This window comes from Dunckerocampus dactyliophorus, chromosome 2, assembly GCF_027744805.1.
Source record: "Dunckerocampus dactyliophorus isolate RoL2022-P2 chromosome 2, RoL_Ddac_1.1, whole genome shotgun sequence".
Lineage (NCBI taxonomy): Eukaryota > Metazoa > Chordata > Actinopteri > Syngnathiformes > Syngnathidae > Dunckerocampus > Dunckerocampus dactyliophorus.
This window is the reverse complement of record NC_072820.1, coordinates 26,937,930-26,964,570: the sequence shown is the minus strand read 5'-3', so window position 1 is coordinate 26,964,570 and position 26,641 is coordinate 26,937,930. Positions and strand designations below refer to the sequence as shown.

The following is a 26,641-nucleotide window of genomic DNA, read 5'->3' as shown; positions in this document are numbered from 1 at the left end:
TACCTACAGTATCTATGTACAGTATCTATCTATCTATCTATCTACCTACAGTATCTATGTACAGTATCTATCTATCTATCTATCTATCTATCTATCTACCTACAGTATCTATGTACAGTATCTATCTATCTATCTATCTATCTATCTATCTATCTATCTATCTATCTATCTATCTATCTGTCTATCTGAGTAATTGATGCAGCCTTTACAGCATTTCCACCAAGATGTACAGTTTAGTCCCGCACATGACGGGACGGTCATATCTATAATAAAAAATGTACAAGAAGAAAGTGTAAAAAATAAAGTAAAAACAGCAAAAATGGAAAATCGTGCAAAAAAGCGTAACATAAGCAGAAAAAGTTCATTCATAATGATCATAATATGCTTGTCACCGATAACGCAAAGCCGAGATGCAGGTTTTTTTCTTTAAATGTACAAAACGTCTCAGCATATCGACATGGGTTGGTTTACAAACTGTAAAAGTGTCCTTGCATCCTTTGATTTTTTCAGTATGCACCCCTCAGCAGAAAATGTTTGGACACCCCTGCCTTAGCCCTGGCCCTAGCCCTAACCCTAATCATAAAGTATGATAGTATAGTATTACTTTTAAAATCGGAAGTTTCTTCTCCCCTTTCCGTCCTAGTGTGCTGACGTGGTGTTGTCATTCTTTAGACAGCCTACTGAGTTCAGACTGAATCAACAGCGCCTTTGCTGGTTGCAGCTGAGTAGTGTACTTCATTTTGCCTCAAGCAATACCACACATGATTCTCAGGGATCGATTAAAATGCCTCTCCCAACTGCAAACCATAAAACCAACACAAACATGGCTTTCAACACTTTTGTTAACAGTTACTCAAACACAAGCCTCGGTTTTCGAACGCCCCAGTTTTTTTGTGATTCAGTTTTTGACAAACATTTCGCCAGAACTTTGTCTCAGTTTTCGTAGACTGTCTTGGTTGTCATACAACACTACGTGTAACAAACTAGTCCGTTTGCTCTGGACTGTATTGTTCCACGGAATGGAGTGCCCAAACAAAGCACCCTTGGTGTTGCTGGTTCACTATCCGTGCATTCTACAAAAACTGTGGAGTCCTGCTTGGTGGAAAACTGAGCTTGCGGTTTGCCTGAGCCATGATTACTAGTCTACATGCGCACTGTTATTTTCTCAAGATTCAATTTGGAGCGAGCCCCAAAGTGAAAACATTTGGCTACACTGGCTTTGCATTAATTTGTCTCACAAGGGTCAGGCTCTTTGCTGTAGACTCTCCACTCTCGCTCTGTCCGTGGCCCTCTCATCACGCGCCGCTCCTGTCTCATGTTCAGCAGCGAGAAACTCAGCTGGGTCTCTTGTTAACTAAGTTATCAGGCTGGCTTTGGTTTGGAGGGCAGGATGAACCACCACCAACACCAACCACCCACCACTTGCTCTGCCAGGCCATAATGAAATAATTTACAGCCCCCGTCGGGAGGTGAAGGGGTCTCTCTCTGCATCGATTAACATTTGGTGAACTCGGGGAACAAGAGCAGAGAAGAGTAATAGCTAGGCGAGTGTGAAATCAGCCTGCCCCGGCCGCCAGTCTTGTGCGCTGCTAAGTGAAAATGAGCTTGAGAAAATGGGAGATGCAGGAGAGCGGGAACAGATTACCATGGATACTGAAGGTAGCCTGGTGAATCAATACATGTTTCACTGAATGGGCTGCCATCCTTTGGGGCCTCCGCCATAGACAGACACGCTCCATCTCGTTAAGAAGTGCTAATGACTTTGTGCAATGAGTAGCCTTGTTGTGCGTGGAGATGTTACACAAGAACATTCATCACCTGGTAGAAGTTGGGCCAGTAGGTGCTGACGGCCAGCTCCACCTGAGCCCAAGAGCGGGACGCCGGGCTAGACACGTTCCAAACGGGCATTCCCATCGGACTGTTGTTCTCTTTGATGTAGACGTTGAGGTGGCCCGGGTGGCTGTTGTCCCTGCCGCCGATGTAGTAGTGGAAAATCACGCAGTGCGTGTCATTCTCCCTCAGCTGGGGTGTCAGCAGCAAGGCCTTCTGCCCGGAGAAGCGTCCCGACGTATTGACCATCATGAAGGCAGAACCTGCAGCAAAGGACAACAAGGGACATCAAGCACAAAGCATGGACTCAAAGGAAACTAGACTGGACCGACAGAAACCTAAAACTCTATGTGACGTGGGACACAAGCAAATACAAAATGCAAACATCAGGCTACTCAGCATCCTATGAAAGGTCACAACATACATTACAGCAGTGGTTGTCCAAATTTTCACAGTCGCGTACCCCTTTAGACATTTGTCTTGAAGCCATGTACCCCCTACTGCTGCACACTTAAAACATAAACCACTTTTACATTTCATTAAATTGAAATATTAAACATGATTAATTGGTTAATTGTATAGTAAGTAATTCTGGCTCAAAAATTTGTATTGTGCGTGGTCAAATTTTGATAAAAGTTTTACATGAGCACTGATCAATAGATAAGATGTGAATTTTTCTTGGAGATGAATAAAGTAGCTCAACATGAGCTTCACTTTTGTCCACTTGCACTGCTATTATACGCTATAGTACGCTATGATTTAAATATGCATATTAATTTGATAACAAATTGAAAGGGAAAGTTGAACAAACATGATAAAGCAGTATCCAAAGTGCAAAAATGCATGCAAGCAGCGATAAAGCGATATTTTTTTTACATGTTTGTCACACTTAAATGTTTCAGATCATAAAACAAATTGAAATATTACCCAATGACAACACAACTGAACACAAAATGTAGTTTTAAATTAAACTTTTTATTATTAAGGCCCTGTGTGAAAAAGTGATTGCCCCTCGTTAAAACATAACTTAACTGAGATTAATTGCGCTCTATCAGTCTGGAAAAGGTTATAAAGCCATTTCTAAATCTTAGGGACTCCAACGAACCACAGTGAGAGCCATTATCCACAAATGGCAAAAACATGGAACAGTTGTGAAACTTCCCAGGAGTTGCCGACCAACCAAAATTACCCCAAGAGCGCAGCGACGACTCATCCAAGAGGTCACAATAGACCCCACAACAACATCCAAAGAACTGCAGGCCTCACTTGCCTCAGTTAAGGTCAGTGTTCATGACTCCACCATAAAAAGACCTTTGGGAAAAATATTCTGTAGCCTGACAAGACAAAAGATGGTGTGTGTCCCATTTCATCTGGTGTAAACGTAACGCCGCATTTCAGAAAAAGAACATCATACCAACAGTAAAACATGGTGGTAGTGTGATGGTCTGGGGTGGTTTTGCTCTTCAGGGCCTGGAAGACTTACTGTGATAAATGGAACCATGAATTCTGCTGTGTACTAAAAACTCCTGGAGGAGAAAGTACGGCCATCTTTTAGTGACCTCAGGCTGAAACCAACTTGGGTTCTGCAGCAGGACAATGATCCAAAACACACCAGCAAATCCCTAAAATCCCAATGTCTGAAAAAAAAACTAAATGAAGTGACCAAGTCAAAGTCCTGTTCTGAATCCTACTGAGACGCTGTGGCATGACCTTAAAAGGCGGTTTATGCTCAAAAAACCTTTCAATGTGGCTGAATTATAACAATTCTGCAAAGATGAGTGGGCCAAAATTCCTCCACAGCGCTGTAAGAGACTCATTGCAAGTTATCGCAAACGTTTGATCGCAGTTGTTGCTGTAAAATAAATTAAAAATAAAGAAATACAATTCTACATGCTGTAAATCAATACCACAATTTACAGTGTATACAGTGTACGGCTACATATTTCTCACGCTTTGAACCTTACGGCGTATACAGTGATGAGGCTAATTTGTGGTGAAGTTCTCATCTCGTGACATCTCGTATGCTTCAGAACAGTCATTTTGTGTTTCATGCACACACACTCATCATGGAAAACACACAAAGAAATGCATATGATGCAGATTTCAAGTTAAAGGCGATCAATTTTGCAACTTTTGCTCAAGTCTGCCAGTGGATCCGGTGGAGCAGTGCCAAAAAAATCCACAATCACCGAAGAGTTTGGAAAGGCTGGACTACTGCGTGATGAAGAGAACAGCTCAAGCACAAAGGCTAATTTGCATAGAGACGATAGTGATACTGAGTCCGACAACAAATGTGACAGCGAGAGACTGACAAAATCTGTGACGAAGAAATTATGAGGCTGTTCAATTCTGATACTTAAGAAAAGTAGGAGGAGGTAAATGAAGGCAGCCATGAACAACTTTTATGGTAGGCTACTGTTTAACCAGCTGATTTACAGACACAGTTTTGAAAAAAAAACATTTATTTTTTTTCAAAGTGGAAAATTCAAAGTGGAAAAAAAATCCTTCTCTGTAACATCATTCTGTGTACTAAGTATCCCATGTTACTACATGGGCACTTGCAGCTTATAGACAGGTGCAGCCTATTTGTACAAATCTTTTTTTCCCTTTAAATTTAGTGCTTCCTGGTTAATGAAAAATCTGGTGGTGGAGGCTCGGCTTGGCTGTATGGGCCGGGGCTTACTGGATGGTGGGAGGCAGTTCCTCTCCTTTCATGCATTCTCAGTGACAATTACACATACACACATACGTGCATATTTACTGTATATACATGTAGACATGCACACGTACACAGAGATACCTGTACACACGTACATGTACATACGTACTTCCTTATATAACACAGTGATTAAACCAGGGTGTTATTATGTTGGGTTTTTTACAGTAATGGAGATGTCGGCAATATGATTATAATTATTACAATTGTGTGCATTACAGTTATTGTCATTCTGTTCACTATCATGGTTAATAATGTCATTACTACTATTACTACTAATATGTATGAATGCAGTATTATCACTGTGGTTGTTGATATTACATTGTCCTTTCCATCATGGTCTTTATGGCCGTCACAGACATTTGCTGATGTAGTCCTGTTTGTTTCTGTTGTTTTGTTATTGTTGTCGCAATTGTTGTTGTTGCAGTTGTTCTTGTCTCTCTCTGTGTTGTATCCACCTCTTGTACGCGCACTCCGCCCACTGTTTTTTCTTTTTCTCTTCTTCTCCATCACCTCCTGCTCTGGTCCGGCCACTCCAAATTTGCATAACAACAAAACATAACAACAACAATAATGTCAAATAAATTCTGTTATAACAAGGCAAGAGTATCTCACACTTTTCCCTGGCAAAGCAAATCTGTTGAGCACGTAAGGGCATTTAGACCAACAATACTATCTGCTGTAATGGCTGGACAGGACAAAAAATAAAATAAAATTGCGCGTGCGGTTTATATTCAACTAACCAGGACATACAGTGGTGTGAAAATGAAGGCCACATAGTGAAAAATGAAAGGATGCAAGAGCCACTTTGATATTTTGTAGTAGATATTTTAAAAAACAACAACTGCATCTCAGCTTTGTGATATAGGTGAAAAAGCTTATTATGAGTATCAGCTTCACTATTTGCTCTTTTTTTTCTCATTTTTGCAGTTTTTTTAATTTTCCAAATATTTAAACTTTCTTCTTGAAAAAAAATGTGTAAATGTTCTATATTGTTAATATGTTATGATTTTATTCCCATAATATTTTGACTTTATTCCCATATTATTTTCCCCTGCCCAATTTTCTAAAATTTTTCCATTTTGTTTTGTTTGTTTCTCATAATATTACGATTTTCTTAAAATAACATATATTTTTTTATATTTCAACACCATGCTCCTACAATGACATAATTTTTCCTCATAACATTACGAGTTTATTCTCGTAAAGTTGCAACTTTTTTCTTGTTAGAATACATTTTTGTCTTCATATTTTGTCTTATATTTTCTCACAAAATTAAAGTTGTTTTTTTCCCATTTCTGCTGTTTTTTTTCCCTCAGCTATTTCAACTTTCTTCTTGTAAAAAGGTTTTTCTTGTAATTACGACTTTATTCCCATAGTATTTAAACTTTACTTTTGTAAGAAGATAACTTCTTCCAGAACCAAATTTTCCAAAAAATACAAATTAATTAGTTGTTTTGCCAAAATATTATGAATTTAAAACTGTTCTTTAATATTTTAACTTTGTGCTACAAAAATGATGTTATTATTCTTCATATTACGATGCTGACTTTTTTCTGTCAATATTTTGACATTATTCTTGTAAAATTACTGCAGATTTTTTTTCTTACTTTTCTTGTTCAGTTATATTTTTAGAATGTGCCGTGGGCCAATAAAAAAAAAAAAAATAGCTGCGGGCAGCAATTGTCCGCCAAGCCGCACTTTGGACACCCCGGTGCTATGCTTTTAAGTGATTATCAGCAAAAACTCTGAGGGAAATGTCTCCACTATGAGACAAGTAAAGGATTATATTATCGCAGCAGATGAATAAATATCATAATTAAAGCAGAATGTGTAAAGCTTCCTTAATGACACAATGCTCTTATCTCCTGATGGATGGACTTCTCCCACTATTATCATTAATAAGAATGCAAACAGCCAGCCTAAAGATGAAAGATACTGGGGAGGATTGTTTTCCTTTGGAACTGATGGGAAATCAATACGTTAAAAATCCGCTCTCCAGCTGCCTACCCCCTCATTGAGCTTTTTATTACTCGAGTTCAATATTAAAAGTTGGCTCATATTGAGCCAATAAAACACAAGCAAGAAGAATTACGCTGTCACAGGAAGGACGACACATTTGTTTAGTTGCGCTAATGCCAGGCCACAAACACAGGCAGTGCCAGGAATGAACTGTTTGCGGCGAGTGATTGAAATGCAGATTCTCGGCAAGGGAGTCTTTCTGCTCGGCTGCGTACGAAGAATCGGATGTGAATCTCCGTCATTAAAGTCAACATCTGCCGACAACAGCGGCGCTAAAAGGGGCGAACGTCATCAAGTGTATCAGCGGCCTCGACCTACGAGCGCATTGCCACTGCGCTCTCTCTCACAATAGCCTATTTGTTCAGTCAATGAGTCGCTCGCTTGTCTTGTGGTGTGCTCGTAACGCTCACCAATTCCATCTGTCTCCGACTGGAGATAACGAGCTGGGGTGGGGGGGAGGTGGGGCCCTATCATGTTTACACGATGAAACGGGTGGCGAGGAGGGAGTGCATGGAGGAGGAGAAGAAAGTGACAGAGCGGGCCTCCTAGACTTTGTTTTTCTGGTGCCGAGTGGGTATATTCATAATACTGACTTCCCTCCAGGTGGCATAAAAAGGCTGGCGACATATTTTACATCTCAGCTTCTGTTGTTTGACTCTTCTCATTACAACTGACACCGCTTCTCTCTGCCCAAGGATACAAAAGGCAGGACAGACACCCCAAGCACTGCAGCGAGCATTTTTATGACTGTATATCTCGTCAAGGGACAACAATATAGAAATGATATAGAGTAGTCAGTGTACAGTTCGGCATAGCATGATAGATTTACTCTGCACTGAAAATGAGTCAACACACAACCATTATTGTGCAAATAGCTGGCAACACAAGTGAGTAGCAAGATAATTGTGTCTTCTCTATGGTCAAGCATCATAGTCCAAGGGTTGCACAAGTGCTGCCAGTAATTGGGAGCTGAAGTTCACTGAGGGCAAAATTTCCATTATTGTGTAAATAGTAGGGGTGTTACGATTCATTCACGACATCGATGCATCAATTCATATTTCTATGATTCAACTACATCAATCTGGGTTCACCAGTTTCCATTCAGGACGACATATATATTGATCTAACATTGTTTAAAAGGTAATGAATCGATGGAATCAATACTAGGAAATGAAGCATTGGATTTCAGCACGGCAGGTTTTATATGGATGTGCTTTTTTTAGCACTTTTAATGATAAAGACTTTAAACGTTACAGTCTGCCTTTCGATGATGTTGTCTTTTGGGTATGTGGTGGTCATGGGAGTTGTAGTGGACCTGTGAAATACAGTTGATTCACTTCTTGTTCTTTTGATCAGTTCATTCACTTTATTCACTATTTATATTGAACTCATCTGGCCTTATTTGAAACTCCTTTAAAGTGACATTTATGGGGACAATATGCAAAGTAAGCCTATAAACGGTAGTTTACGGTCCAGTAGCAGTGGCGCTTATCATCTTGTCATCATCTTGCACGGCGTGTCCAGGTCAAAACACATACTGTATGTAGGAATGTTACAAGTACAATCCCTGTATTGTAGCGATGCAAAAATCTAACACTGTGCGTGCTCGCTCGATTAGGAGAGTCCGCGTGGACGTCCTTAAAAATGCATTTTTCTCATATATCGGGTGTATTTTTATTCGTATAAAGAAAACTCCAACTTTAAGCCTTTTGTACCCATTGATTATTTGTTCTCAAGTATTTCAGCATGACTGGCATGACAAGGAGATACCACCTGAGATGTTTTCTACCTGGCATAGTGGAGGGGGGTCCATCATGATCTGGGGTGCTTTTTCATTCAGTGGAACACTGGCGCTTCAGGTGGTGCAGGGTTGTCAAACGGCAGATGCTTACGTGCAGATGTTGCAGCGGGCATCCCTCATGACTGAGGGCCCTCGTCTGTGTGGTAACAGCTGGGTTTTTCAACAGGACAACGCTGCAGTTCACAATGCTTGCTTGACCAAGGACTTCTTCAGGGAGAATAACATCACTCTTTTTGACCATCCTGCATGTTCCCCTCATTTAAATCCCATCCCATTTGGGGATGGATGGCAAGGGAAGTTTATAAAAATGGCCATCAGTTCCAGACAGTTGATGCCCTTGGTGAAGCCATCTTCACCACTTGGAACAATGGGCCTCATTCACGAACATCTTCTTAAAAGTCTTCTTAAGAAGTGTACTTAAGAAGGCGTGGGTTGGAAACTGCGCCACATTCACGACACGTTCTTAAGTAGGGATAATTGTTCGCACCGGTGTTCTTAGGTTGATGAATGCCAACTGCGATGCCCGTGCATGTGAGGCCTAATTTGCATAGGTCACCGCCTATTATTTCCTATATAAGGTAAAAAATGTGCCGTGCGCAACAGGCAGCTGGAGGCGGAGATGGCAACGCGCAAGGGCAAGACTGAGGAGCAGCTGGACAACAAACAAAAGAAAAACTTCAATTGTACTGAAATAGAGGTGCTTTTACAAGGAGTGAGCGAACACTAGACCACCTTATTTTCACGTGTATCCACCGGTCATCAGGCCATCCAAAAAGAGTCGGCATGGAGCACCATTGCAGGAAACATAAATGCCGTTTCCACGGAGAAACGCGCCACCGCAGAGGTTAAAAATAAGTGTTTTGACTTAAAATAGACTCAAAAAAAAAGATTGGACTGCACCGGAGGGATCTGGAGGAAACGGGAGGTGGGCCATCAATCAGAAACCAAACCATTCCGGAAACTCTACAAAATATTTACACAATCATGATGGAAAAATAATCAATCAATCAATCAATCAAAGTTTATTTATATAGCGCTTCACAATAGCCCACGGGCTCCCAAAGTGCTTCACAATAAGACAAAACATAAGAACACAGCATAAAACATAAACACAAAGTAAACACAAAATAAAAACTCTATAAGAAAATGCTTCAGTGCTGCAGAGTGCTAAAAGCCTTTAAAAGTACATAAAATGGGAGTCAACAAGAACTAAGAATGCATAAAATACAAGACCGCCCTAGTCGGTGTTGAACGCCTGTCTAAAAAAATGAGTTTTCAATTTCGATTTAAAAAGGCCGACTTCAGTAGTGGTGCGAATGTCAGTGGGCAGTTTGTTCCACAGTCTGGGAGCAGCGACGGAGAAACAGCGTTCGCCCCACTGTTTGTATTTTGCCCGTGGGACTTCTAACAGAAGCTGTCCCGAGGAACGGAGGGCCCTGCCGTGATTGCGGATAGTTAAAAGCTCCGACAAGTACGACGGAGCAAGGCCGTTAATGGCATTAAAAACGAATACTAAAATTTTAAAATCGATTCTAAAACGAACTGGAAGCCAGTGGAGTGATGACAGAACCGGGGTGATGTGCTCACGTCTGGGCGTGTTTGTTAAAAACCGGGCAGCAGCGTTCTGGACCAACTGCAGACGCGAAATTGAGGTCTGGCTCAGGCCAACGTAAAGTGCGTTGCAGTAGTCCAGTCTTGTGCTGATGAAAGCATGGATCGCTTTCTCAAGATCCTGCTGACCTAAAAAAGGCTTCACTTTAGCCAGAAGACGGAGCTGAAAGAAGCTCGTCCTAATGAGGAATGATGGAATGATGGAAAAATAAAGTCAAAATACATAGTTTGTGTGTGACAATGTATTTTTTCTGTGGTTACATTTGATTAGACGCTGCCTAATTAATACAGCAGCCCCGTGCTCTGGCTCAAGACGTGGCTGGGGGCGCATGTCGTTATCTGGGGGTGCTCCGTGCGCAATAGGCACACCACGTTTCATTGCGATGTTATTCTGATGATCCTGCACACCTGCAAGAACAGAGAGGGAAGCCTGAAGCCTGAAGCGGGACATCAAATATTCGTGGCTTTCAGCAAATAAATCTACATGGTCCCTTTACATTCTCTCTCTGCGCAGCGCACGTCCAGCCAGCCTTTTTTTTTTGATGAATTGGGATTTGAATATATATTTATCCATGGAGTATATTTTAGTTGTTTTGATGATAAATAATTGTTGGGATTTGCACTATTTGCACTACATTTTTTGGGATCAGGTTGCAAAATCCATCATGAGGGCGATTACGCATTGAAAGTGCAAGCTTTGCTTGTGCGTAAGAGTCCTCGTGAGCATTCGTAGAATTTGTTCTTAGATCTAAGAACTGTGAGTTAAGAACACGTTTCGTGAATGCCAAAAATCTTCGTAAGAAGGCTTTCAGAACACATTTGTGCGTAAGAACGTTTCGTGAATGAGGCCCAATGTTCCCACTAGCCTCCTGGAAACACTCACATCAAGCATGCCCAAAGCCATTTTGGAAGTGATTAACAAGAACGGTGGAGCTACTCATTACTGAGTCCTACTGAGAACATTTTTGGTTCCGGTTTGGAGAGTTTTTGTCATTTTTTGTGTGATGGTCTTAAACTTTTGATCAGCTGATAAACAGCCTATTTCAGTTGAATTGTTATTTTCAACAAATTACTTTTTCAAAATGTTTTTTGTCTCACTCCCCCTTCTTGCTTTTGCATATTATAGCTCTACTTAAAACCTCATTAAATTCCAAATGTACAAAATGAAAATTCTAGCAATTTTTCAACTGGTCTTAAGATTTTGATCAGGAGTGTATACACATATACATACAGTATATATATATTAAGGATAAAGTGCTAGTCTTTAGTTTACTGGAGAGTCTTCCCTGGGGTACACCTTTTTTTCCAGTGTAGTGTGGATGACTTTAGTTCAATCTTACAATTACGGATGTGCTAAATTTGTTTACTGAAAGATTCACTTTGGAAGAAAATACCTCACAGCAGCCAATCAGAAGGTTCTACTTTCTTAATCATAATTATCTTGCCAAAAAGAGAGATTGTCGCAGAGATGATTTGCACTTGAATTCAAAAACTCCCAATTCTACACTTCTCTCACACTCTAACAGCTCATATGATTGTATGTCATAGACACAATAAGTAGTCAAACTCCATAAAAGTCATGCAGTTCTCTTCCATCAGTCTTCATATGTGACAAGCGACAGCATTAATCCAAGCATCATCTGGAGCAGGAACACTTCATTTGCTATCTAATTCATTTTTCATAGCAGTCTCCACGTTCAGCCATCACTGTAATAGAAGGTGAAGGTGGCCTACATTGTAATAATAATAAATTATGTTCGTCTGAATAGCTTGCACAATGGCGCGCTTGCAGCAGCGAAGGGACTTGAGAGCTTCTCTATTTTTAATTGATCTTCAACACCATGGCACACAGACGGAAGAGAGCGGCAGTGCATTAGCACAGCGCTAACATCATGTCATTTTCATTAGTTTGTCATGCGTTGGCCGGCTAATTAGCTTGTCACAGTGCAGCAGGTCCACAGTGTACGGCCGTTAGGGGGGAAGAGCCACGACACTAAATGGCAATCAGCGTGATGAGGAGGTGCTTGGCGTCTTTTGTTCGGGTGTTATGATGGCAAGTCATTGAGGAGTAAAAGCCTTTTTTTCCCTTCTGTCGTACTGACCCAAATCACACCCGTCAGTTGGTTACTAATTTACTGTCACTAATTTCCTCTTTGATTGATGGAGTGCCATAGCTTGTAGCAGAGAGCAGAGTGAGGAAAGAAATAGACCTCCACCAAGGCCCCAAATGAACAATTTCAAAGCTACCAACCTCACTGAATATTCTCATTAAGATTCATGCATTATTCACTGAGAAAATTCCTCAAATGTTACCAAAACAACAAACTCTCTCAATATAGCTACTTTTATTTTTAACTATAACAATAATATGGAGTGCATGAGAAAATTGAGCTCTCTTTGACAGTCTAACCTCAGTTTTCAGTTTTCATTTTTTTTTTTTTTTTTAAGAAATCTGTTTTAGTACAATATTGTACATAACAACCTAGTCCGTTGGGCCTGTCCTGTACTGTTCCGCAATATCAAATGCCCAAACAAAGCACCCTACGTGTTGCTGATTTACCGTCCATGCTTTTTTTTTTAATTGTGTGACTGCTAAATAACCCCCTATGAGACCAAAAAAAGCAAATGGCAGCAATCTGATGCATAAGGTAAGAAAGACTATTGAGTTCAATCTCGTCAGGATATCTATATCATCAGGAGGTTCCCTACAAGCACAGCTGTTAATGCCAATGTTTTTTGACACAGTGTTAAATTGAGACCCAGGTGGTCATTTGCTTTTGTAGAGAGAGCGCACGAGAGAGAGACAGAGAGCGAGAGAGACACAGAGAGCGAGAGATAGAGAGGGGCTCTGAGATTAATTGGAACAATGTGTCGTGTGGCAATTTTTTGTTTTTAGTGCAAAACTGCATGGTAGCAATGAAAACCTAATGTTCCTGGCAGGCTTCAATACTAAGTCAGTTTCATGTAACAACTTCCACAGTGCACCTACTGCACTGTGTTATTATTATTATCATTATTCATTAAGATGACAAACATGAACAAACAAAAGACTGCGCATAAAGTGAATAAGGGACTCCTCACCTGTCTGTTGTTTCCATCTTTGACTTTGCAACATTAGCTGCAAGTCAACACTTCATCAAGCCATCATCAGCGCTCTTCAGCATCACACTAAGAGGTGTTGACACCCCTGAGCAGATGGCTGGATGTTATTAAAGAAACATCAGTGACACTTAATCTTGGACAAACACCCCAAAGTCAGCCCTCCTTTCATCTAACCTCCACTATTTAATCAGCCAGTAATGTATTAACAATAACGAGCCACACCCAGGCCATCATAAAACTGCTGCCGTCATAAATAGCGAATCGCATGGTGATGCATTTCTAAAAACATGCACGCGAGAGCCACTGACTGCAGGCAGCCTGGCTCATTAGCAGCATTTAGCAGCATCACTGTCTTTCCCTCCAGACACTTCCACGGGTGCACCAACCTCCCCCAATAGCAGATGGCCCTTCCACCTCCTGTCTCCTGAGCCACACCACACCTGTTGCATAACTTATTCATCTCACTCTCATTACCAAAAACCTCCTACCTCCTAAAACATCATCTTTGGAGCTTTGGTTGTCATGGAAATGGCTCGGCAGCTCAGAAGATACATTCTTGAGTGCCACAATGTATTGATCTCCATTAAAACAAGCATCCACGGAAGAGACTAACATAATGGCACTCAAGAGGGATCATTGACTTTCACACTCAAAAGCACGCACAAATGCACAAAAAGAGGTAGAAAAAGGCTTTAATGTCACTGAAACTGAACTGTTGTTGTAAATGGCTGCTAAGTTACATGTTTAAAGCTCACATACAAGTAGTTGTTGGTTATTCAGCATTACTCGTTGGTAGTGTCTTGTCTGTTGTTTTCTACCTATTACATTGCTGTGGGATGTTTTAGCACTTCATTGCGAACGCTGTTGTTACTCTGCTTGTCAAATAAGAGCTAACTCTTCCTCACCAACTTGTGAGTGAGACAGTTTTAGCTACATGGTGCAGCAATTTCAGCACTGTTGCAATATTACAACGTTGGCGCTAAAAGGGCTATATCGGCTTTCATTGAGGGAAGATCCCGATACCGATATCACATTTTTATGCTAATATCGGGCCGATAATATTGACATCCCGAGTGGTGTTGTTCAAGCTTCTTTAAAACGTGTATCATCAAACATCTACTCAATACAATGTTGTACATACTACATGTAAAATTACACAGTACTTTTATGTATGAATGCAAATGAAATTCATATCAGCAAAGTTGACAGCCATATTAATATATTGCTCGTATATTATATTCTATATTACACATCATTGTCACTTTGCGCTTTGCAATGCAACAGTTTAAAATCTCTTCTCTGGACTAAAATCAATATGTAATTCAAATGATCAAAGTCAATAGGCAGAAGGTATTTATTGGAGCTGACTGATGGTCTGGGAAGAGGATATCATTTGCAATAATGACGAGCACTCATTATTTCTCCTCCGCACGGGTCCTGAACCCTGTAAAAATCATTATGGGGGGGAGTGTGAATGAAAATGAAGGTGCGCTCTTTAAACCCGAAGCCTCCAGGTCTCATTTGCTAATAAAATTCTGAGAGGTCGCGGCAGCAGAAAAGCGCAGCTGCCACTTGGGAAATGTCAATGAAGACGGGGCTATGCTGTCTGCCACCAATCAAAATTGCTCTTGCTGCAAGGGGTGAGCCTGTTAATGTGGACCGCCGAGGCCTCCAATGGATTCTCCAGGACTTTCCCTTTTTGAAACACTAAAAGGGGGCCTAATGGAATAAGAAGGTAGGTTTGGTCTCTGCCAGAGACGGACAGGCATCTTGGAGGGTGTCAAACAGCTTCACCTCAAACCATCAATCAAGCAGGGTCACCCGGTCCGGGTCCTTCAGTCAGGTGGAACAATTGCCCCACGTATGTTCTGTGGCAGCATCTTTTGTTGCTGCGTGTCAATCATCAGCGTTTGCTAAATTACAGGCTTAATGTGCCATCTTCCAAGTGCAGTACGGGCAATTGGCTCCACTACAATTAATGGGTCATAATGGGCCATACAGAACAGAACCCGCTGGTGTGAGTCACCTGGCTGCATCATTAGCCACAACACATACGATGCCCTCTGATGGGAGAAGGAACAATATGCAAATATGTCCTCCATCACAATATTAGAGTGTAATCCTGTTTGTCCAAGCAGCCTGAAACCAGAGTGACTCCTCGTGCATGCACAAACATCCACACTTCCAAATTCATCCACAAATGTACCAAGATTACATAATTTGCTCTTCTGTTTCATCCACAAATCGTATAATGGGCTTTCTCCTTAACCTCCTCGCCTTGCAAACTCTTTGGCGGTCTCATACAAACTTGTGAATGGCTCTAAAAGCAATTAGCTTATTTTTTCTTTCTCCTTCAGCAGCATACCCCATCTTTGGCTGATGTGATTTAAATTCTGATTAAATTCTGGACGTCCTTCAGTCAGTGCGTGTCATATCCGCTCGTCTTTTAAGTGGGTGTGGTTACATTATACAAGCAAACAGCAACCTGTTGTTTGGGACAACATGAAGTTAGTAGCATTTTCTACAAAAAAAGGTTATTAGTAACATTTGAAGTTGCTATAAAATAAAACTAATATACACCCTATCCACTTTGAAATAGAATACAGTTTGAGAACTAGTTACAGCGTGGTGCGCGGTAACGATCATGAAGGATAACAATGGTATTGTAACATTACCTGGAATCAGAGGATTAGTTTTGAATTGGGCTAAAAGTTACCAAGCAAACAGGAAGCACTTTGTAAAGCACATCTGCATGTTTAAATATTACGTGTGGAGTACCCCTGGGGTCAATACATCTGTAAAGTGACGAAAGACTTAAAGTTGGAATTATTTGCGGATGATATCACTGCCTTTTGTTCTGGGGAAAGCACACAAGAGCTGATTAAAAAAGTCACGGATGAAATGGTCATATTAAAAAGATGGTTTGATCAAAACAGATTATCCTTGAACGTAAGTAAAACTAAAATAATGGTATTTGGTAATAGCAGAAAGGACACCTACGCTCAAATACAAATAGACGGAGTGGACATTGAAAGGGAGAACAAAACTACATTTCAGGGGATCATAATAGATGAAAAAATGAGCTGGAAATCTCACATCAAAAATATACAACATAAGCTGGCGAGAAATACTGAATGAAAGCAAAATTTGTTCTTGATCAAAAATAACTCCACACTCTTTACTGTTCTCTGGTATGACCATATCTAACTTACTGTGTGGAGATATGAGTAGATATGAGTAATAACTATAAAAGCAATCTTCACTCGCTAAATGTACTGCAAAAAAGATCAGGAGGATAATCCATAATGCTGCATATAGAAAACATGCAAATCCCTTATTTTTCAAATCACAAATATTAAAATTTGCTGATTTAGTATATTTCTAAACCGCTAAAATAATGCATAAAGCTAACAATAACCTGCTACCCAAAAATGTCATACAATACTTTTCTACAAGAGAGGAGAAACATGATCTTAGGGAAAAACTAAACTTGAAAAACTTATACACGAGAACAACGCTAAAAACTGATATTTCAGTATGTGGAATCAAATTATGGAACCGACTGAGTAAGGAACTCAAAAGATGCACCAAGATGAGCGAATTCAAAAAACAATACAAGCAGTTGATGTTTGCAAAATACAAGGAAGAAGAGTCTTGAACTTGTTTTGTTATGCCTGTCTCTATTTATTATTATTTATTTATTATTATACTGATGATTACATTTATTATGAAATATATCTTGATAATTACATCATCATATTGTTACGTTACCTTATCATTATTCTATGTATTAAAAAAATCACATATGGAACACAGAAAGTGAACAAATGTACTGCATAAGATGTGGAACGGATGGAGCGGGTAGGATTAAATAAGCTTAGCTTCTCCGTACTCCTTTTGAACATTTGGAACTGTGAATTGAATTATGTGATGTATTCCATTGTAACTTGCATGCATGTTAAATTAAAATTAAACCATTACCATAACCACATGAAAAATGGGTGGGTTCAAAAAAGGTGCTACCTTCTGCACTAAGTTGTGCAACCCATACAGATGTAAATACCCGGAAATAATAGCAGAAATGTTGCTCTCTTATCCCTTATTCATCTTCTGATATCAAACCCAAATGTTTTCAGTCTACAGCTAAAATAAAGGAATGAATTTCACTGTTACAACACTTCTGGAGGGCACTGTATGCCACAGTCTAGTAACACAATTGAAATAGTTTATTGGTGGAAAAATATGTATCTTTTTGTGTATCTTTTTGACAACACAAGTCATCTCATGTCACATTGAAGAAAATCAACTCAAATCCCGCATGTAGAAGCAGTTTGGTGACAGAGGCAAGGAAAAACCCTCTGAGGAAGAAACCATGAACAGAACCCAGACTAATTACAAGGTCCCTAACCTATTAAGTCAAATATAATCAGTCCTATTACTCGGGTGAATCTCCAATTATTTCCGACTGGACTCCAATAAACAATTATCTGTTTCTGGGTCAAGCCATCACCTTCATAGAACTTGTAGGTAACATTCTAAATGGAAAAAAAAATTAACCTGTCATACAGCTGTTTGGACTGGCCCTTTTACAATGTAACAGCTCTGAAATTAGTTTCGGATTCTCAAGGACAGTTTACAATTTCATTCAACCAAGAGTAGATACAAGCAATTGTAATGCCAGCACTGGACAGGGCAATTAGTGGCCAACAATGGTTTAACCCAATCAATCTCCGTCAAGGAACTGTGTTCCTCTTTCCTTTATGACTTCTGCCAGAGAGGTGGTACATTGAGTGTAAACTTCCCTTTTCTAGTTGTTGGGATATTGGGCACCAGCCAGTCTAAATTGGACATACACCATAATTTACAGTGTATAAGCTGCACCCTCTAAATAAAAAAATAAAAAAAACATTTGTTTTTATATCAGCCGCACCGGTGTAGAAGCCACACATATCCGCAACATAAAATGGCATATTGTGGCACGCACAAGTCCGTGAGGACCAGTCAACTCTTTATTTGACAGGAGCCAATCATGAGCTATGAATAAACTTACAAAGAGCTTGTCAACCCATTGGAAATTGCAGGAGATCATTACTCAATATAACAATCTGACTCATGCTGTCATCTTACAAACAACATTAAACTTATCACACAGCAACTACACTCAAATGTTTTACCTCAGAAATATAGAAAAATGTAAAATGGGATATTTAGTGCACCGAAAGACGTTACACAGAAAGATGTTGAAACTTTTCATGCAACAGAAAACATCAATAGGGTGAAACTAACCTGTCTTACGACGCTCTAATCCTAGCTAACATTCCCTATTAGTGGGTGAACAATCCAACGCTTGGTGAATCCGTGTCAGAATTGAAAAGCATCCTAATTCCGTTAAAACATCGTCTCTCTCTCTTTCGGTGAGCTGTTTCCTTCAATGGCAGTAGTCCTATGTGAAGCAGCCATGTTTCCTTGTCTTGACAGCCAAATCCATTGCCATCCATCCATCCATCTTCTATGCCGCTTATCCTCAAATCCATTGCCTTAACTTGAAAGCGGCATCATATCCATTTCTTTTTGTGTTTTGTATGATGGAAGCTTGCCACTACTGGGTTCATTGCGAATGTGCACAACGGGTCTACATTCTGGTACAGTAGGTAGCAGTATGCACGTACACGTTGATTGCGACCCGCCATAAACAAGAAGAGGAAGAAGAACATTAGCGGATATGACGTGTACCTGTGACACTACGTGCATAAGGTTTAAGTAGGGTCACTTGTGAAGGGTCACACCTTAGACCTAGTTTTGTCTCATGGTCTAAATGTTTGCATAAAATAAATATGTGACACTCAGATATTACACCACCTGCCTGTACTATTTAATATTACACTGACAGCATCCCAAAGCAACATGCGTGTACCCCCGTGCCTCCGGCGCAAAATTACTGCATCTACTGTGCCATCGTTTTCTGATGCTTTTGCTAACTCACCACTACAGGTAGAATGTGTGTCCCCTTGTACAAAAGTTGATGAAATGACTTCACTCTTTAACTCAACTTGCACTGCCATTTTAGATAAAGTTGCTCCTTTTACAAACAGGCAGGCTAAGCCTGCTGGTGAGCCGTGGCTAAACGACACCACTCGTACACTCAGACGTGAGTGCCGCCGAGCTGAAAGAAAGTGTAGAAAGGACAAGTTGAAAGTGTCCCAGAGGCTTTTAAAAAAAGTGCTTATCAAATTATCACAAAGCTACCAAGTCTGCAAAGATTCTATATACAGTATGTCCAATCTTGTGTCCAATAGCAGACCTCAGATTCTTTTTAATGTTTTAAACAGGATTGTAAATCCACCTGAATCTACTGGAGTAGTTCCCTCTGCATCATTATGTGAGAAGTATTTTACTGACAAAATTTCCACCGGTCAATCTGTAGTCAATTATTGCAAAGCGCCAGATTCATCTGATGTTTTGTGTGCACGGCCATACTCAAAGACTTTAAGCCCCTAGTATTGTCCTAGCTGTCTAAGATACCAATAGCCCTGTAGATAGCCTTCCTGCGAAACTGTTTGTCAGCAGCATTAACTCAGTAACTTACAATATTGGTAAGTATGTGGCCAACATCTTAGCACCCCTGGTGGGCAAAACATCACATCACGTCCAAAACTCTATGGACTTTGTCAAGAAAATCAGACACTTAAAACTGGACAAAAATTAAACTGTGGTTTCATTCGACGTCACCTCCTTGTTCACCTGGCAACTTTCACCAGGCAATGTTTACACCTTGACCACACCCTCCAAGACAGAGCCGCTCTCAACCCAAAACAAATATGTCATTTGCTGGAACTTTGCCTCAATACAACATATTTTCAATTCATGGGAACTTTTTACAGACAAAGCACGTTTGTGCTATGTGGTCACCAGTATCCACTATTGTGGCCAACCTCTACATGGAGGACATGAAAAGGAGGGCTCTGAACTCCTTCAAGGGAACAGCACCAAGTCACTGGTACAGATATATGGATGACACATGGCTCAAAATTAGATGTCAAGAAGTGCTAGCCATCGCCGAGCACATTAACTCAGTGGACAAAAACATCAAGTTCACACATGAGGATGTCAAAGACAACGAGTTGGCTTTTTTGGACTGTGACGTTGACATTGCAGACAACAGGGGCCTCCATGTTGTAGTTTACAGAAAACTCCCACACGCTGACCAATACCTACTTTTTGATTCACACCACCCATCCGAACACAAATTGGGTGTAATCAGAATCCTACAACACAGCGCTGATAATGTTCCCACCAGCCCACAGGCCAAAGAGAAGGAACATAAGCACCTGAGGGATGCCTTCAAAACCTATGGTTACCCCAGCTGGTCGTTTGTGAAAAGTGCATCTCGTTCCAGAAGGGACAAAAGTAAGGTGGATGAGGAAGAAAAAAATAACAGACACAATAACATTGTCATCCCGTATGCCTCAGGCCTATCTGAGAAACTCAGAAGGATTTTTAACAAACGCAACGTACCAGTCCACTTCAAACCTGCTAACACGTTGAGACGGAGGTTGGTACACCCCAAAGAAAGGACACACCATACCAAGAAGAACAATCTGGTGTATGCTGTCCAGTGCAGTGAGGAATGCACCGATTTTTACATTGGGGAACCCAAGAAGCCACCGAGCAGGCGCATGGAACAACACAGACGGGCTAACTCTTCAGGTCAAGACTCTGCGGTCTACCTGCACCTCAAAAATAAAGAGCACTCTTTTGAGGACAAAAATTTTGGACAGAGAAGAAGGATGGTTTGAAAGACGAGTGAGGGAAGGCATCCACGTTAAGGTAGAGAAACCATCTCTGAACGGGGGAAAGGGGTCTACGACACCACCTTTCTCCGACATACATTGCTGTTCTTTCATCCCTTCCTAAAAGACTCAGTCATGAAGAAATAAACAAGGGATATCCACCTTGGTTTCAGATAGGTCCATGACCATCATTACATCTGAATGGGATGCTAACGAAGGTGATACCACCCAAACAACCATAGTTGGCGGGCAGAGGCGCTTCTCCACTGTATCCTAACAATCGTCATTTGACAGCAATAAAAAGTCTCCTCCTTTAGGGATAAATACATTGGATCTTGCACCACGCTCTCAGACTACAGCTGTCCAATCTAGTCTGACTGGTGTGTGTCCCACCTAGTCTTTGAGTAAGAGACTAGAGCTGTCCTATCTTGTCTGACTGGTGTGTGTCCCACCTAGTCTTTGAGAAAGAGACTAGAGCTGTCCCATCTTGTCTGACTGGTGTGTGTCCCACCTAGTCTTTGAGAAAGAGACTAGAGCTGTCCTATCTTGTCTGACTGGTGTGTGTCCCACCTAGTCTTTGAGAAAGAGACTAGAGCTGTCCTATCTTGTCTGACTGGTGTGTGTCCCACCTAGTCTTTGAACATAAACATGAGAGGCCAAATGTCTTCTAAGACAACCTGAACAGTCCAGTTGTCGACCAATTGAATGCCCTGAGAATTCCACATTAGATAAGTATAATTTAATGTGTGCAATGGCACACATAACATTGCCGCTTTCAAGCATTCTGAAATTGTTTTTTGTGTGTATAAGATTAAACATACGCCTACTTTTGCTTCACATTGATGAACAAAGGCTCCACTGCGCGCTTTGGAGGACGCTATACTGCTCGCTAAACGGCTAAGACACTCCCGCCAACGATGGCAATTTGGGACAAGACCCAATCAGACCTCTCGCTGGTGGGCCAGCCTTCACAAGCATGTCATTATTTTGGAAGAATTGTGTGGGAATGTTAGCAAGGGAAGAAGCTTGTGATTACTTCTATTGTACACTGCCATGTTTGTTATGGTACGTCTACGGAAATTACATCATCAGCGCCTCTGATTGGTTAAAATTGCCTTAACAGTCTATAGCTGCAGCGCCCCCTTACTTTGGCATGCACATGACAGCCACAAATGCCTCCAAAAAGAAAATCATATTCTGCAGCCACCTTCTTGCTGACATCACAGCCTTGTTGAGATAAGCTGGCCATACTCTACTTCATCCATCCGGACCACCCAAGGTTGCACGGCCCCTCATCAGTAAACAGGATTGTTTGAAAATGAATCTTCATGTATTTGTTGTCCCACTACAACAGTTTGTGCTTGTGAGTATTGGTCAGGGGTGGCCAAATAGTAGGTTTATGCATAACTGCAAGCCTCTGGAGGATCCTACACCTTGAGGTTCATGGGACTTCAGAGGCACAAGCAGCTTCAAATACCTGTTCGCTGCTTTGTAATGGCTTTTTAGCATACATTTGTCTGGCAGCAACTTTTCTCATTATTCCTTTACAATCCCGGCTGTCATCTGAATCAGCCACAAATTATTATTGATTTATTATTGAAAGTTTTCATGCCTTGTCCAAGGCATTGCGATATTTGACGCTTTTTTGTCAGCAGAGAGATCCTTTTTCTTTCCCGTATTGCTTGAAATCTGTGGCATGCTTAACAATGTGGAACATCATTTTAAGTAGTTTTCTTTTAATTTGGTGACTATTAAACAATTCACTATATAAACTTGAAAGAAGAATACACTTTGAATACAACTTTGAGTATGTTATGGAACATTAAAGGCGGATTTTCCTCAAATTCCAAATTGCATAACTGCAGAGACAACTTTATGAACGTTCCACCATAACTTTATTGTACAATTTCCCAAAGAAAAGAGGCACAGTGTTGACTTATGACTTCCTGAATAAGAAAGTCCACACACATCCTAACAAGAATGCTTTTTCTAAAGGTAAGTGGGCAAGAATAGACACGTGCCTCCTCCTGCCAGTCCTTCACTATTGTGCAGGTGTCGCTATCCAACACCGGTGTGTTTTCAAAACAAAGACATTCAATTTCTGCCGTGCGACATATTTAGAGCAGGCTTTAAGAGGAAGACAATAAGTCATTAAGCCGGCGCTGCATTTTCTATTGTGGCCAGCATAACACAGCAGCCTAATTCATCTCAGTTTGAGAAGCTTCCTCCTCCTTTTGCTGTTATTCCCTGCAACGAGCCTCTCGGGAGTGCCAGGGAGCGTCTCTGCTTTATGCTGGCGACATCCATGACACCATGGAAAGGGGGAAAAAAAGCGGCTTCCTGCTTTGTGGCACAAGGACACCTCGCGTAGCGTCCCGCCGCCACAAGCAACTTATGCACCATCTTCATTCCTAAAACATGACACGGTGTTCGAGGCCACTTCCTTTCCAAATTATATTCAATCCAAGTCTGCGTCTGACAGAGGTGCGTCCAACTGCTCCATTCTCCAAGGCTGAGCGAGCGGCGTCTTGGCCTCATGGTTTTATTATCAGGGTCCAGGACAGATGAGGCTTGCGGGTATTATCAACTGGAGGTGGGGGAGGGGGGTTTCGAGGAGGAGCAGCACGCCCGGGTAGACGTGTGCTGCCTCAGAATTGGACCGAGCCACCCTATAGAGGGCCAAGTATGCAATCAGAGTTGCACCGGAGGGATAAACAAGGCTTCTTTGCATCCAAACATGGCAGTTAGTCATAACGTTCCTACTCGAACACTTCTAGTAGCCACAAATCTGAGTGCAGTCCTCACATTTAACCAACCCTTTTATTATATCTTGTCCACGGACAATACTCTACAAATGATATACTTTAGACTAGTCAGTGTGTACAGCTTGTATAGCAGTGCACAGAATAGCTGCCAAAACAAGTGAGTAGCACTAGATGATCGTGTCTTGCCTAGAGTCCAGCATGGTGGTGCTGGCGTCACGGCCCATGGATACACGAGTGCTGCCGGCACTGGGAAGCTGCGGTTCATTGAAGGGAAACATGGAGATGATTGCGTTTTGCGCCCAGTCAAGCATGGTGGTGCTAGCCATAGACATACTTTGGATAGACACCGCATCGGCAACGTCACCACCATATTTGATTGTCAAGGCTGCGCTGTAAATGAATACTAGTAAATGTACTTACTTTCATAAAGCACACCAAAAACAGTATTTGATCTTCTCAAATTTTTGGTGCTAACTCTTTCCCAAGTGTATTGGTGTGTGTGTGAATGTTTAAACGAGAGGCATTAACTTAAATTTCTTTGTAGGAAGACGATTTGTGAAAGTACATTTACTTGTATTCACCGACAGCGCAGCCTTGACACATCCAATATGGCGGCGACATTGACATATAGCCGCAGTTGACAAATCCATTCGATGCGGAGTCTATGTCTATGCTGCTAGCGCCACAGTCTGAGGCTACACGAGTGCTGTGCAATCTGTCCCGGAAACGCAATCGGTTCTACACATGCGTGAGACCGACGTCACTTCCTCCTTTAGTAAATTTTTACAACAGCCCTTCTGCAATGTCATGTGGTGTGGCAGTTGCAGTATTATTTTTTAAATGTATGAACATGAATGGTCAATAACCATACTACATATATGTAATATATTGGGGGGGATTGTTTTATTCGTGATTATTATTAAAAGAGTTTGTTAGCGTGCGGATGTTTGTATCGTCTTATGACCTCCACCGAGACGGAGCTACGTAAAAAGTTAGGCAATGCATGTAGCGCAGACGTAAACGTCATATCTGGTTAAGTAAAACAAATGCAAATAAACAGAATAAAACATCTAAAATGTAGTTATATTTGATTGTAAACAACCAAAAGCAGAGTGCAATGATGGATTAATGTAGAGGATTCAGCTAGAGTTGTTTTCTAAAAGGAGAAATACCATCCATCTAAACATCTCTTCCTAGCAAATGCTGGTGTCTGTATTTTTTCAGTGGCGAAAAAAACTTAATATGGAATCAGGAAAAGAGAGCTTATAAATTATCCACTTGCACCATGGATATGATATAATAAAAAAGATGAAGTGTGTTGTAATTTTGCAAGTCTTGATAACGTTTTTGGGTGGGTGGGTGGGTGGGTGACGTATATTGCTGGTGTAAAATAGATCGGCGGATGGCGTACGTTACACAGGACTAACATGTGACTGCCAAAAAATAGGCCAACTGGATGTAGACGCGTTCTGCACATGCGCAGCGCCGATTGCGTTTCCGGGACGGATTGCACAGTGACAGGAGAAAATCCCAGGGACAGCAGCTGCAGGTCAGTGTCTCCAAACAAGTTGGTCTATCAAACATTTTACGGTTTTTCTTCTTTCAAACATTTTCTGCTTTTTCTTGGGACCAGACCACTGCCTTTTTGCTGGGAACCCATTTATCTTGTGTGCTTTTTGAATCTACTAAAGTGGTGAGTTTAATGTAATTGACAATGACAATGATAGCCTGTTACCATTAGCCACGATGCCACCACGCTAATGCTAACATGATGTTCCATCAATTTGTCTCTTTGTACTGAATTGATTTCTGATGTTTTGCAGTCATGCTAGAATGCTAGTGTTAACATGCTGATGCTAACATGCTAATGCATGTTTAGAATGGTTCTATGGAAGTTTTCTGTGCATTTCAAGTGTATTTTGCTGGTTTATTTGCTTTGCTCATGTTAGCTTAGCGTTGGCCTTATTAACTTAGTTGATACTAAGTGGATTGTTTGCTCAATGCAGGCCTGCTGTGGGATCCAATCCTTCAATTGCGAGCTAAGAAGCTGGGCCAGGACCCAGGACATCCCCCGTTTCAATCAACTTTCTTTGGTCTGGTAGGAAGCTCTGCAGCCTGCCTTTCCTCCCACCCTCTCAAATCGAGTGTTACAACTTCACTCTCGTTATCATATTCTGGACAACTTGTGCATTTGGACATTCTGACACAAATACCACACACAACTGTGTGGCTTATTCACTCGATCAGGTTATCCATCGGGAACCGGAGAAATGGACTATGTTTTTTTTTGTGGCGGTTTGCTGGTACTTGTTGGACTGAATTGTTTATAGTATTGTTGACTTTGAACTGTGCACAGTAGTCAAGAGTCATCTGGTACCAGTACTTCAAAGAAAAAAACTGCAGTTATATTTTTGTACACTCCATTTTCAACATAATACACACTCAAACTTAAATTTCTGTTTTGTCATTATTTACTGGCCCTGCCCTCAGTAGCCAAATCTAGTCTTCTTTTTGCAATTCACTGGTCATTAAAACTTGATATTGTAATAACATATTATTAAATGATATTTACATTAGATACATGTTACACATACCCAAGAAGATTAAGGCAGTGCTAGATAAAAATGGCACTCACAGAAATGGACACGTTCACTGTGTACTTATATATTTACACAATAGTGGTGTGTTGATAGGAAACCTATGCTGCTATATAAGCTGTACACTGACTACTACTTGTATCAAGTATATCCATTTCTGGGGAAGATATGATAAATGCTTGCAGAAATGTGAGGGATGTAGTACAGTGATGCGCTGTTTTACTGTCAACAATCTTTATGTTGATACAACTTATATCAGCCACACATGCTTATTGGGACAATCACTGCAGTCATATTGGAAATTATAATAAGCAAATCCATTTTAATTAGGTAAGTTTCCATCAGCTACACACTGGAATTCATTAGAATGCATTCCAGTCATTTATTTTTGCGCACACACACACAAA

The 26,641-nt window shown here is 40.9% G+C and overlaps 1 protein-coding gene across 4 annotated transcripts in view; it reads right to left on the bottom strand.

Annotated features, from left to right (window-relative positions):
* Positions 1-26,641, bottom strand: part of LOC129177682 (receptor-type tyrosine-protein phosphatase mu-like) — a 284,927-nt gene that overhangs the window by 197,986 nt on the left and 60,300 nt on the right. For all 4 annotated transcript variants that reach the window (XM_054769053.1, XM_054769055.1, XM_054769054.1 and 1 more), the window contains exon 3: positions 1,819-2,093. In XM_054769053.1, coding sequence (XP_054625028.1) covers positions 1,819-2,093 — 275 coding nt within the window. The remainder of the gene's footprint in view (positions 1-1,818; positions 2,094-26,641) is intronic.